Source organism: Macaca nemestrina, chromosome 6 (genome assembly GCF_043159975.1).
Source record: "Macaca nemestrina isolate mMacNem1 chromosome 6, mMacNem.hap1, whole genome shotgun sequence".
Taxonomy (NCBI): Eukaryota; Metazoa; Chordata; class Mammalia; order Primates; family Cercopithecidae; genus Macaca; species Macaca nemestrina.
The window spans coordinates 149,415,840-149,429,047 of record NC_092130.1 but is presented as its reverse complement, the minus strand read 5'-3'; the positions used below and the strand labels follow the sequence as shown (position 1 = coordinate 149,429,047).

At 40.1% G+C, this 13,208-nt stretch overlaps 1 protein-coding gene across 6 annotated transcripts in view; it reads right to left on the bottom strand.

Moving 5' to 3' along the window:
• LOC105473010 (drosha ribonuclease III) overlaps window positions 1-13,208 on the bottom strand; it is a 137,914-nt gene that overhangs the window by 32,228 nt on the left and 92,478 nt on the right. For all 6 annotated transcript variants that reach the window (XM_011726567.2, XM_011726569.2, XM_011726571.3 and 3 more), the window contains 3 exons: window positions 6,963-7,022; window positions 5,004-5,103; window positions 789-891 (listed from right to left, as the gene is read on the bottom strand). In XM_011726567.2, the coding sequence (XP_011724869.2) occupies window positions 789-891; window positions 5,004-5,103; window positions 6,963-7,022 (263 nt within the window). The remainder of the gene's footprint in view (window positions 1-788; window positions 892-5,003; window positions 5,104-6,962; window positions 7,023-13,208) is intronic.

The following is a 13,208-nucleotide window of genomic DNA, read 5'->3' as shown; positions in this document are numbered from 1 at the left end:
TAATTATTAAACATTCTCTTGCCACTATCATAAGCATGAAACTACAATGAGAAGCTTTTATATTCATTTTCAAAGGAAGAGGGCAAAAATGATAAGAACAAAGCCCTTTGAAAGCTAAAATGTACTTGATCATTACCTTAAAAAAAAAATCAAATTGTCAATCTACTGTAACATTTCACTGTAAAGCAAACATACTTGCAATCACCAGCTAATTAACTCTTCATAACTTTCCTGTACCAATGGCTAATTCTGGTTACAGTCAAAAAGAAGCCAAGGAAGTAAAGTGCCTGAGTGAGGAGTGAAATGTCAACATCAGTCTTGCTTCAAGTGAATCAATAACAGTTATACAGACTCAAACCCTGGGTAGGGTTTTAAAAATGTGGTGTTTTCAAGATGTTTAAAACAGAAATATTACAAATAGTTTAATCAAAAGCAACAATGGAGTCTCTCAGCAACCTAATCTGTTCATTTATGTATGTGATCCTGACTCAAATCTGGAAAGTAATCCATCTCCATATTAATTCACCTCATTTCAATTCATGAAATGCTAAGCATCTACATGACATCAAGACACCAATTCAGGCAGTAAGAATGGAAAAAAAAAAAAAAAAAGAGGCATGTTCACTGCTCTGAAGGAACTGAAATAACTATAAGGTGGTAGGTGTCATACTAGGAACGTCCTGTACTTTGGGAACAAATAATTCTGTCCCAAGTTTCCACACAAAATTTTATGTGCTCTCCAGACTGTTTAGACATGCAAGAAAGTAGACTATGAAGAGAGAAATTACCTATTAATGCTTCAAAACAATTGGCCATTGCATGTCGAAGGTCCGATTCTCTACAAAGGTCAGGCCCGTGAGCATACAGCATAAATCGATCCAGTTCAAGTTTCTACAAAATTCACAATGACAAAATGTAAGAAAGTTTGCCAAAATCTTAACTATAGGAACTCCCCATCTCTTGCAGAGGGTTGGTGTGGAAACGAGATGGGGGAAGGGGAATGGTTACAAATCCATATGAGTATATTAAGAGACAGTTTAGTTTAACATGCATTAGAAGTCCTATAAATACAGCTCAGTTTTCACCAACTCAATTCTTTCCCAAACAGGCTTCTACAACCTCCAATAGTTCAAGCAGGGTTCAGAATTGATCAGATCTGAACTTTCCAATTCCAAGTTCAGACCAAGCACTAGCCCAGGCTGGAATAAGACTCTGCTATGAGACCATAATCCCCTGGGTTCATCCAATATGCCTATGGAGAGAATTACAAACCTAACACAAACTTCTGAAAGTCAGTTTTACATCTTTGACTCAAGTCATGTGGTACTGACAATGTCAGCACCATAAAAAACAGATTTTTTGTTTTTTTTGAGATGGAATCTGGCTCTGTCGCCCAGGCTGGAGTGCAGTGGTATGATCTTGGCTCACTGCAACCTCCACCTCCCGGGTTCAAGAGATTCTCCTGCCTCACCCTCTCGAGTAAATGGGACTACAGGCACCCGCCACCACGCCCAGCTAATTTTTGTATTTTTAGTAGAGACAGGGTTTCACCATGTTTGCCAGGCTGGTCTCAAACTCCTGACCTCAGGTGATGCAGTCACCTCAGCCTCGCAAACGGCTGGGATTACAGGCATGAGCCACCACACCTGGCCCAAAATAGATTTTTATGTGGTAGAGTGAGGATCCTCAGAAGACTTCAAAATGCCTTACACTTCTAAATCTTTATTTTTATTTTTATTTTTTGTGAGGATTTGGGGACCCCGATATCTCTGCACTTGTGTCCCCCTTATGAGGTTTCCATACTCATCTCTCTGTGGGTTCAGTGAGACCTTCTGAGCAATGAATTGGATTGATCTCAAGGGCTTTGAAAATAGCACTCGTATTGCTTTGTGTTTCCTTTTCTGATTTGGCCTCAAGAGTTTAGAGCCAAATTTGTAGCCCAGTTCTAGGTGTAGGACTGATGAATATGTCAGTGTGTACTAACTTTACCTCTGGATTCATTTCACTATCTTACTCATAATTTTCCTTTACTTTGATCTCTGTGGCTGCTTATTTCTTATCCTATGGCATTACAACATACAAATCAATTCCAGCCTTTTAGAACTAGACACAACGTGAAAGAATATTTTTTATACAACTCCTGAGATTGAATAAATGGAAATCATAATTCTTTCCATAAAAAAGAGACAAACATTGCATAAATAGGCAATAAATCCATTTCCTTTACCATGTAATTCAATTCAATAAATACTAAGCAATAACATGCCACATAACATGGAACAACTCACAAGTCAATGAACAGCCTAGGACAATATGAGTTCCACCAGTCCTCAGACAAAAGACATAGATTTTGTGTGTCTCAGTATGTATCTTATATCCATATTTACTCATAATGGAAAAAGACAAAGACAATAAAAATAAGACATATATGCTGTAGTATTTTGTACTGTTTGAAATCCGTGATTATAAAATATACTCAAATGAGTTTTGACTACCACAAATGCAATAGCAGAAAATATCTTTTTAAAAATTGATCCCAAAGTGCAAGAGTTTATACTAGAATATGTAAATTTCATCTGTTTCACAACTTCACTGGGAAAATCTAATTGTTTGCTATCTCTGGAGCCCTGCTTGCGAGCAGACTGCAAGCCATATTTTATCTTATAAACATCTACTGTATTCTGGAGTGCTGCGATGTGAATTTCCTGACTTCTTCTAGTCTCTACTCTATATCCTTATTTTTCCATGTAGGCATTAGTACAACTTTTTTTTTTTTTTTTTTTTTTTGAGGCAGAGTCTTGCTCTGTCGCCCAGGCTGGAGTGCAATGGCGCGATCTAGGCTCAATGCAAGCTCCACCTCCAGGGTTCATGCCATTCTACCTCAGCCTCCGGAGTAGCTGGGAGTAGCTGGGACTACAGTCGCCTGCCACCACGCCCGGCTAATTTTTTTGTATTTTTCAGCAGGGACAAGGTTTCACCATGTTGGCCAGGATGGTCTCGATCTCCCGACCTCGTGATCCGCCTGCCTCGGCCTCCCAAAGTGCTGGGATTACAGGCGTGAGCCACCGTGCCTGGCATCAGTACAACTTTTAAAAAGACTAGAGTGGTATACTACTGTTTATGTGTTAAAATGTTCATTAGTCTGGTAGGTGACCTAGAGCTTTCATTAGATTCTCAAAGGGGGTCAACAATTCTCCATCAATTCCCTCCCCTCCCAAATGGTTAAGGACTACTGGTCTAGACAGAAGAAAGGTGGGACTGCCACAGGCTTCTGCTGCAGCCAATGGGTGTTGAGTACTATGGGAATAGCAAGTCTTGGGCTTAGTGGAAGAAGACCACATAGAAACCCCTGAAGGGAGAAACTAGCCACCTCTGTCATTAGTCATGGCTTTGTACAGCACCCAATGGGTTATATAATAGCTTCTGTTTCGTGCTACGGCAATTCCCTAAACTTCGTACATATTCTCCCTATAAGTGTTTGAAAAATAATTATGCCATTCCATTACATCCTAAACTAAAAACAATAAGGAAAGGAGTGACAACCTACTTATTAATATGTATTTCCAGTGGCATTTACGTGAATGATCAGGAAGCATTGTGACAATTAAATCAACCAATCACTTAAGCAGTTTTACATAGAGTTGTGAAATTTCATTCATTGTGAGCCTACCAAAACCAAGTTAGCTTACCTGGTTGCTTACAGGTTTTCATTAAGACATCAGTATTTACTTTCTCAAATTCCACGAAAACCAGTTCCAAGCCTACCACTGTAGCTACAATGATGATGTTATCACATAAAATAAAACTGTGTTATTGCTAACACATAAGCTAAAATTAACCACATTTTGAATATAATTAATGCCTTGGCAAGATCAAATTAAGAAACCAGTCATAAACCTAGGATGAGCTTTACTCTTTCTATCAAAATCAAACTTTTATATCAAAATGAAGAAAAGACACAAATTAGGCAAAACCCACAAAAGTTTTTACAGTGGCTCCTCAGTGTTTGGGGATTTAAGAGCCACCACTCTACCTACTATTAAATAAACCCAAAGGTCTATAAAAATGTAAGGATTTATCACAAGAACATGGGTAGCATCAATAAAAACAGCCCCTACAAAATTATTAACATCTTTGTGTAATTACTATAAACAAGTATTATGCCTAGCACTTTATAAATGATGTCATTAAAGCTCATAATCTCATTTAATTCTCACAACCAGGCTGTATGCCAAGGACTAATGTCATTTCCATTTTACAGATGAGAAGCAGAGGCTTGGAGAAGAGAACAACAATTTGTCAATTTGTCCATAGCCACCTGTTTGTAAGAGAAGGAGTGTGGACTGGAACCCTGATGAGTCAGTGCAAGTGTCCATGTGCTTATCAGCTATGATTTATTCTAATAAGACATCATATGGAGATGGAAACATCAAATCAGATCACGTTTATCTGAATTATAAAAAGGTTCTGTTAGTTACTGAGCTAAGTCAATGAGGCTAGGGGAACAGCCTAAGCCCTAAATCTTAATAGGATTTGTGATTTGGGGGATTCTCAAAGGTGTAGAAAGTACCCCTAGTGGATAAAAAATGGTCTGTAATCTTCTGTTCAAAACTATCATTCGGCTTGTTAACGTAAATTAGAAACAAACGTACTACAGAAATATTACACAAAGGGAAAATACAGCATATTTCATTTCTTTTGCTTTGTTCCCATGTTCCTTTTCCTCAAATGTTTAACTCAGTTCATGCACATCTGTCAAATTTTTCTTCATCTGTTCTCAAGTTACCTCACTGTGGAGTTCATTAGCTGCTGGTGAAACTCACTAAGGTAACAAAACTAGTAAGACTGGATCCTTAAAACCCAACAAAAAATACTTCCTGGTCTGTAAAATATTAACACCCCTAATATATCCTAAAGAGTTACTTATTCAAATGCAAAATTATGCATGGGCCGCAGAAGAGCATGTCAGACATAACTACAAATGCTGCAGATGTTTTCTGTACCTTTGCTAGCATGGCAAGGTGCTGATTCTGAACAATGGCAGTTCGATAGGTTGCTAATCCTCCTTCTTCCAGACTAGGAAACAAATAGTACAAATGGACACTAAAAAAAAAAAAAAAAAAGGAAGTACATGAATAAATACGCATCACAACATTCCGTCTGTGGCTCTGAGTCACAGAAACAGGGCTGGCACACAGTATCTGTGCAATGGACATCAGCTGAATCAAACTAAAGGATCTGATTAAAGTCTTTGAAAGTTAAATGGTAAGAACAATATATTTGAATGTGCTTAAACCTAGAAGGCACCATTCACTCATATTTTCACATTTATTTCTGTTAAAAGGTTTCTCTGAAATCTGTTCTCTGATGACAACAAAGAGCAGAATAATCAATTACACACTCTAGGAGTAAACACATTTAATACTAAAACTTGGGAGTGAAACAAATGCTTTTCCTTGGGCTATGTGTGGCCCCTGGAGAGAGGAGTCCCTTCTCCTGATTATGTCCATCTTGTGAAAAGAAATAACCTAAAGAGAAAAAAAACAGCTCAAGAGAGTTCCAAGAGAAGCATGTATTGTCTCCCTTTAAAAGAGAAATTGTGTCAGTATAGAAAAGCAACACACACTTTCCTGCCCCTATTTCGTTTCTTTTTTTTTGAGACAGAGTCTCACTCTGTAACCCAGGCTAAAGTGTTGTGGCACAATCTCAGCTCAATGCAACCTTCACCTCTCAGGTTCAAGCGATTCTCCTGCCTCAGCCTCCCAGGTAGCTGGGACTACAGGCATGCACCACCACACCTGGCTAATTTTTGTATTTTTAGTAGAGATGGGGTTTCGTCATGTTGGCCAGGCTGGTTTTGAACTCCTGACCTCAGGTGATCCACCCGCCTTGGCCTCCCGAAGTGCTGGGATTACAGGCGTGAGTCAGTGTGCCTGGCGTCCTACCCCTACTTTCAAATTAAGGATCCTAAAACACTTCTGGAGAGAAACACACACACACACACACACACACACACACACACACACACACACACACAAACACTTCTGGAGAGAAACACACACACACACACACACACACACACACACACACACAAACACTTCTGGAGAGAAACACACACACACACACACACACACACACACACACACACACACACACACACACACACACACACACACACACACACACACACACACACACACACACACCCCCCCCCCCGGTCATTAAAATTACTTGTAAGCTTTACTTCCCTTGAGATCAGAAAGAGTAAGAAAGGGATCAAAGACAAATCCTAGAAGTTGAAATGACATTTTAAAATATCATCGCTTTCAGGCCGGGCGCGGTGGCTCAAGCCTGTAATCCCAGCACTTTGGGAGGCCGAGACAGGCAGATCACGAGGTCAGGAGATCGAGACCATCCTGGCTAACACGGTGAAACACCGTCTCTATTAAAAAATACAAAAAACTAGCCGGGCGAGGTGGCGGGCGCCTGTAGTCCCAGCTACTTGGGAGGCTGAGGCAGGAGAATGGCGTGAACCCGGGAGGCGGAGCTTGCAGTGAGCTGAGATCCGGCCACTGCACTCCAGCCTGGGTGACAGAGCAAGACTCCGTCTCAAAAAAAAAAAAAAAAAAATATCATCCCTTTCTTTACAAATTGAATATAAGCTCTGAAGCATCTAGACCAAGACAAGCTGATCTCTTGTGGCTGTAAGCAACTTTAACATATACTTGACAGGACAGAGACACCAGCCTTTCATCTTGTAATCTCACTCATTACAGCATCAGTGAGTGTGAGTTGTCAGGGCAAGAGCCACAGACATGTGGCTTTTGAGCTCTACAAAACAGATAAAATACATGGTGTATCAATGCCTTATTTGGCTAATTACAAAGAAAGCAATGTAATAAGTATGTTACCTATAAAATGTAATTATTGAGGAACTGTAAAAAACAAAAAAGCCTAATTACCTGGTCAGAAATTCAACAACAGCATCACCCAGGAATTCCAACCGCTCATTGTGGTTAATCCTACAATGGGAATTAAGAAGATTACTTAATATAGCATACTAACACTCCCCCCGACCCCCGCAAGAAAAGAGCACATGAGGCTTAGCTCCTTTAGTAATCAAACCACCTTCCCTATTCCTCATAATTAAGAGCACAGACCACCATCTTAGCCCAGAGGCACCTGGCACCTGCCTAATGGGAAGGAGGGGTGCATTCCTTCACACCACGTGGGTCAGGCTTTCTACCAGGGGGCTTCCTTCCCCTGGGAACCAGACTTAAAGCATCCAGAGCCTTCAAAGTGGTATCTCACTAACAATCGTGAGTATTTCCTTACTAGTATCAGGTAGAAGACAGAAGAATACCTTCAGTGGATTTTCTGACCACTGAAAAATTCGTTTTGATACAATGTCCTAAAGCCAGTTCCACATCACTCCAACTCTACACTCAACCCAGCATCTGAAGTCCTTCAAAATAAGTGTAATCTACGTTTTCAGCCTCATTACCCACTCCTATCCTATCCTATCTACTCATCGGGCCCTGCACCAAAACCCCTGCCATTCTCTGAAAGAGGCATCACCTAAGACACTCAGTGTGCCTCTTCAGGCCAAGCTCCCTGCCACCCCGGAGCCTTCTACTCTCTCCCATACAATGAGCCACGCTGAAAATCTACTCACCCCTCAAGGCCCAGCAAAAATGTTATCTTCTTTATGAAGCCCTGCCCAATGCCACTCATCAAAATTAATACTTCCCCTTCAGTGCACAGATTACACTTTATTTACACTTTAATTATATGATGAAGTCGTATCTCACAGGCTGTTATTTTCTCATGTTCGCATACAAGGCTGAAAGGACCAAGAAGGTGGCCCATGGAAAACCTCCTCCTGCGTCTCAGTGAAGCCAGTGGAGCACCTCCTCTCAGTACTAACGTGCTTCTCTCACTGCCCCTTTGGTTGAGCACAGACATGACATGAAGTGATTTAGGTTTTCAACAGGCCACACTGGCTGCTGCTGTGTAGACAGAGTGCAGGACACAGAAGCACTGAGGGGAGGTTGCAGCAGATGCAAGGAGACTTTCCCACATGGGAGGCTTAGGCTGGGGAGGTCACAGTGGAGACGAGGGAAACCGTCACATTTGGGATGTATTTTGGAGAAACAGCCGAAAAGAATTGTTGATAGCTGGAGTTGGGATTTGGAAGCTAAGTGAAAGAAAAGAATGAAGGTCAATGTCTAGGCGTTAGCTTAAGTAGCCTGTGAGAAGTGGTGCCATTTACTGTGGAGGGGAGGACCAAAAGGAAAACAGGTTTGGGGTAAAAGCAAGAGGTGCATTTTGGATGTTAACTTTGAAGTGCCCATCAAATATCCAAATGGAAAGATCCAGTAGAGTGCTAGATACTAAACTTCTGCTCATGGGCTAGGACAAAGTTGCTAATGAATCTTTAGAGTTGGTCAATGTTAGACAGAATTTCAGGTGATGAATCATATGACACCACTTGAGAGGATGCAGCCAGAGGGAAAAAAAGGTGCCAGGAATGAACCCAGGGAGTGCTGAAGTTGAGAAGTCAAGCAGGAGGGAAGCCAGAAAAGGAGACCTGGCCAGGGAGGTAGGAGGAAAAGGAAGTCAGTATGCTCTCCTCAAGGACAGCATGTTATCCTGCAGCCATAGGGAAGAATGTGTTTCAAGAGAGAAGTGGTGAGCCATGCCCAATGTTGCTTAGACTCCAGTCAGATGAGAACAGACCACCGATTCAGTCCTGTGAAGTCACTGAGGCCCTTGATAGGCTATATGTGAAGTGGTGGAGACAAACCTGCTTGTGACTACAGTAAGCTGGAGAAATAATAAGTTGTATGGAATTGTATAGTAGCCCTCCCATACCCATGGTTTCACATTCCACAGTTTCAGTTACCCCTGGCCAACCACAGTCTGAAAACATTAAGTGGAAAATTTCAGAAATAAACAATACATAAGTTTTAAATTGCATGCTGTTCTTTACCACATGGTAAAATCTTGTGCTGTCCCACCCTATCTCACCTGGGATAATCCCTTTTTCTAGTATCTCTATGCTGTCACTTAATAGCCATGTGGGCTACCAGATCGACTGTCATAGTATCTCAGTGCCTATTCAAGTCATCCTTATTTTACTTAATAATGGTCCCAAAGCACAGGAGTCATGATGCTGGCATACTGTTATTCATTTACTTTTTACTTTTATTTTAGGTTCAGGGGTACATGTGCAGGTTTGTTACATAGGTAAGCTGCATGTCATGGGGTTTGGCATACAGAAGGCATGTTGTTATAACTCTTCTATTTTATTATTGTTGCTGTTAATCTCTTACTGTGCCTAATTTATAATTTAAACTTCATTATAGGTATGTATGTGTAGGAAAAAACACAGTACGTATAGGGTTATGTACTATCTTTGGTTTCATGCATTCACTAGAGGCCTTGGAAGGATAAGCGGGGGGATGACTAAATATGAGGAAGAACCTGAATGTCTGATTCAAGGCTGGCTGCTGAAAGAGAAAATATGAGTCTGGGGATATACACAGGGAGAAAAACCAAAGGGATGCACTGAGGAGGGAAGGAGGACACACAGAGTCCCTGGGGTCTGAGCAAAAACAGCAAAGGACAGGCTTGGGCATGAGCAGAAGCTGGCCTCACTAACTACAGGGGCTTTCTTAAATCTCTCTGACACCAAACCACATCTCCCAAAAAAACTCTTAGCTGCCTGTCGACTCTCAACCTATCTGGCTTTCAAGGCCATTCTTTATCTAGTTTCATCATACCCACCCCTTTTATCTACTTTTAACAGCAACTTTCAACTCCATGTTGATCAACCTGCACAACTATACCATGCACATACTATCCCCTCTCCTTTCCCTGCTACCTCTCCCAAATCGCACTCATTCCTACAGCCAACTGGCAGGCCGACCCTAAGTACTGGAGCTTCCAGGGGTGCGGGCTAACTCCCACCATCCCACCCCCATTCCCACAGAACTTTAACCCTTATCACTCCATTTACAACAAAATTAGATCGTATCTGTATTATTCTGCTTCATGTGTGCCAGTTTAATTTCCATATGTAAAGTATCCCTATAGTTTCCATATATAGTAGAAAATTTAAAATATTTATAAATTATTCTTAGCTACCAAATCATCTACTTAGAAATTTAAGCACAACTGCTATCATTTCACTTACTGCATTAGTAAGTTTATTCTTCTACCCTACTATTCCTCCACATTTTGGAATTTTACAGGAAATAAAAGGTAATAGGAAAAATCTGGTAAGTTGTGAACAATGAATAAGTGATTCTGAACCCTCCTTTCAATTTATGGCCTTTAATTTATGTGAAAACAATCATTTTTGGAAAGCAGTTACAGGGGAAGCATCCATAATCCAAAATCCAAAGTATTCCAAAATTTGAAACTCTTGAGTGTCAATATGATGCCACAAGTGGAAAGCTCCACACCTGACCTTATGTGACAGGCTCAATAAAAACTTTGTCTATACAAAAGTATTAATAATGTTGTATAAAATTACCTTCAGGCTATGTTAGTCTAAACCCATCTGGTTTTCAAGGCCATTTCAAGGCCATCTTATATATATTTCATATATATAAAATATGTATGAAATATAAGTGAATTTCAGTTATAATTGTGTCCTATCCCCAAGATATCTCACTATGTATATGCAAATATTCCAAAATCCAAAAAAATCTGAAACACTGCTGGTCCCAAGCATTTTGGATAAGGGATACTCAACTGTAATAGCCAATAATGGGAAATGAAAAAGAGAGACAGAGAAAGAGAAAATACATTCATATCTAGCTGACAAATTCATAATCTCATAATTCAGTTAAAAAAAACGGGGGGGGGGGAGGCCAGGTGTGGCTTATGCCTGTAATCCTAGCACTTTGGGAGACTGAGATGGGAGATTGCTTGAGGCCAGACGTTCAGGACCAGCCTAGGCAACAAAGAAAGACCTTGTCTGTACAAAAAATTTAAAAATTAACCAGGTGCGGTGGCACATTCCTGTAGTCTCATCTACTCTGGAGGCTGAGGCGGGAGGACCACTTGAGCCTGGGAGGTCAAAGCTGCGGTGAGTTATGATTATACCACTGCACTCCAGCCTGGGTGACAGTGGGAGACCATGTCTCAAAAAAAAAAAAAAAAAAAAAAAAAAAAGCAGTAGGTCCTAAAACAAACTTTTCTTACTTTTACCAAATATATATTAGACTTTAAAGGACTTTTTTTTGTTGCCACTCCACTAGCCAAGAGTGACTCAAAAGTTCCACAGTGGAGTATAACACATTATATTAACAAAAAAAAATTTCAAAACTTTTCAATACTGAGATTTTGCTTTCTGTCAAATACACCAGAACTTCAAAAGCATCTGCCATCATTCTTGGAGAAAGCATCAAGGAATAGAGGCATGATTTAATGGTAAGACGATGTTAACTCCTAAGTCTTCCTGCAATTTCAAGAAACCTATTAAGCTACTGTCCTGGGTAAGGATAGAAATAAGAAAGAAATTGTGAGTTTTAAAAAATAAATTCTTTTTCATGAGCCAGTAAAATAAAAATGCATTTTCTGTGGCACAGGCTTTATCTTCTTCCTAATAGTGCAAAGTACTATACAGAAAAATCTTCACATGGAAAGCAAGAAACTGGGGGCAAAGGAGTTGGGGACAAACCATATTTGGATGTCTAATGCATTTTTAAAGAATAATAAGACATTTGGCCAAATATGACAATAAGTCATATTTGGTATATGCTTGAAGTCAAATATTATTTTAAATGAAGTCATACTGGCTTTAAGTTTTACCTTAATTTCTTTTATAAACTTTCATGGAGACAAAAACTATGTCTAGGGTTTTAATAACCACAAAGTTGAATTATTATTCATTTTGTTGAAATACAAGGTCATGGTTCTAACCAGGTTTATTCAATAGAGAGTCTGCCATTTATTAAATATCCAACATATGTTTTTCTGTATCTACATTATGACTAAACTCTGGCAATAAGCCATAAATAAGAATGGGGATTAAATACCACTTTAGTTTATTATTATACTGTATAATTCCTAAGCCAATGGTTTATCTGGAAAAATGGGAAGAGTGGGCTGCTAGTCCTCATAGCAGTAGCAAATCTTTTGTTCCTTCTTTCATTGCTTAGACTTTCTTTAATCACCCTCCTTATAAATACTAGCAGGTTCCAAGATGAGATGTTTACTAAGCAGTAAACACTCCAATTGTTTTTAAGAAGTGAATCAACAGAGGCATTATGAAATGTAGATTAACTGTAACATTTATACAGGACATTTTGTCTGAGGAATGCACTTTATAAAACACAACAATCTCCCTGTAACAGTAAGTACTGTAAGGTGCCATTCACTCCAAGGAAAGCCATCTCGGGATAGGCCAAATCCAGTGAGGGTAGGCAGAATCTTTCGCACTCTGGCATCCCAAGCCTCAAGCAGTGACTCACAGAGTAGAGCTAGAGGGGGCCTTGGAGGTCAGTGGGAACTTCTACCCAATTCAGGATTCCTTCACCTCACCGCATCTGCCTGGACACTTGTAGGGAGGACAGGCCACAGACCTAGTAGATCTGAAACTACTGGACTTGGGAATTAACTTGAAGCATTTAGGGTGGTAAATTCATTCAGTGGAATTTATATATATTTAATATATATTATTGTGCTTTTAATGCAAAATATACTTGCAACTACCATTTCCTTAAATACAGAGATATTAACAAATAGTCCATATGTGTCTCTCTGTTGGTCCAATAATTTTTTTTTTTTTTTTTTTTTTTTTGAGACAGAGTCTCACTCTGTCACATGATCTTGGCTCACTGCAACCTCCACCTCCTGGGTTCAAGTGATTCTCCTGCCTCAACCACCTGAGTAGTTGGGATTACAGGAGGCCACCACCATGCCTGGCTGATTTTTGTGTTTTTAGTAGAGACAGGGTTTCATCATGTTGGCCAGGCTGGACTTAAACTCCTGACCTCAGGTGATCCACCCACCTCGGCCTCCCAAAGTGCTGGAATTACAGGCATGAGCCACAGTGCCTGGCCAAGATTTTTATGCATTATATGTAGCAATGACTCTCCAAAAGAAAAAAAAATCAAATCAAACCAAGGCAGCTTGATTTTCCCCTTTTTTCCATTGCTACTCTTCTGGCCCCTCCTTCCCAAGGGTCTTACTGA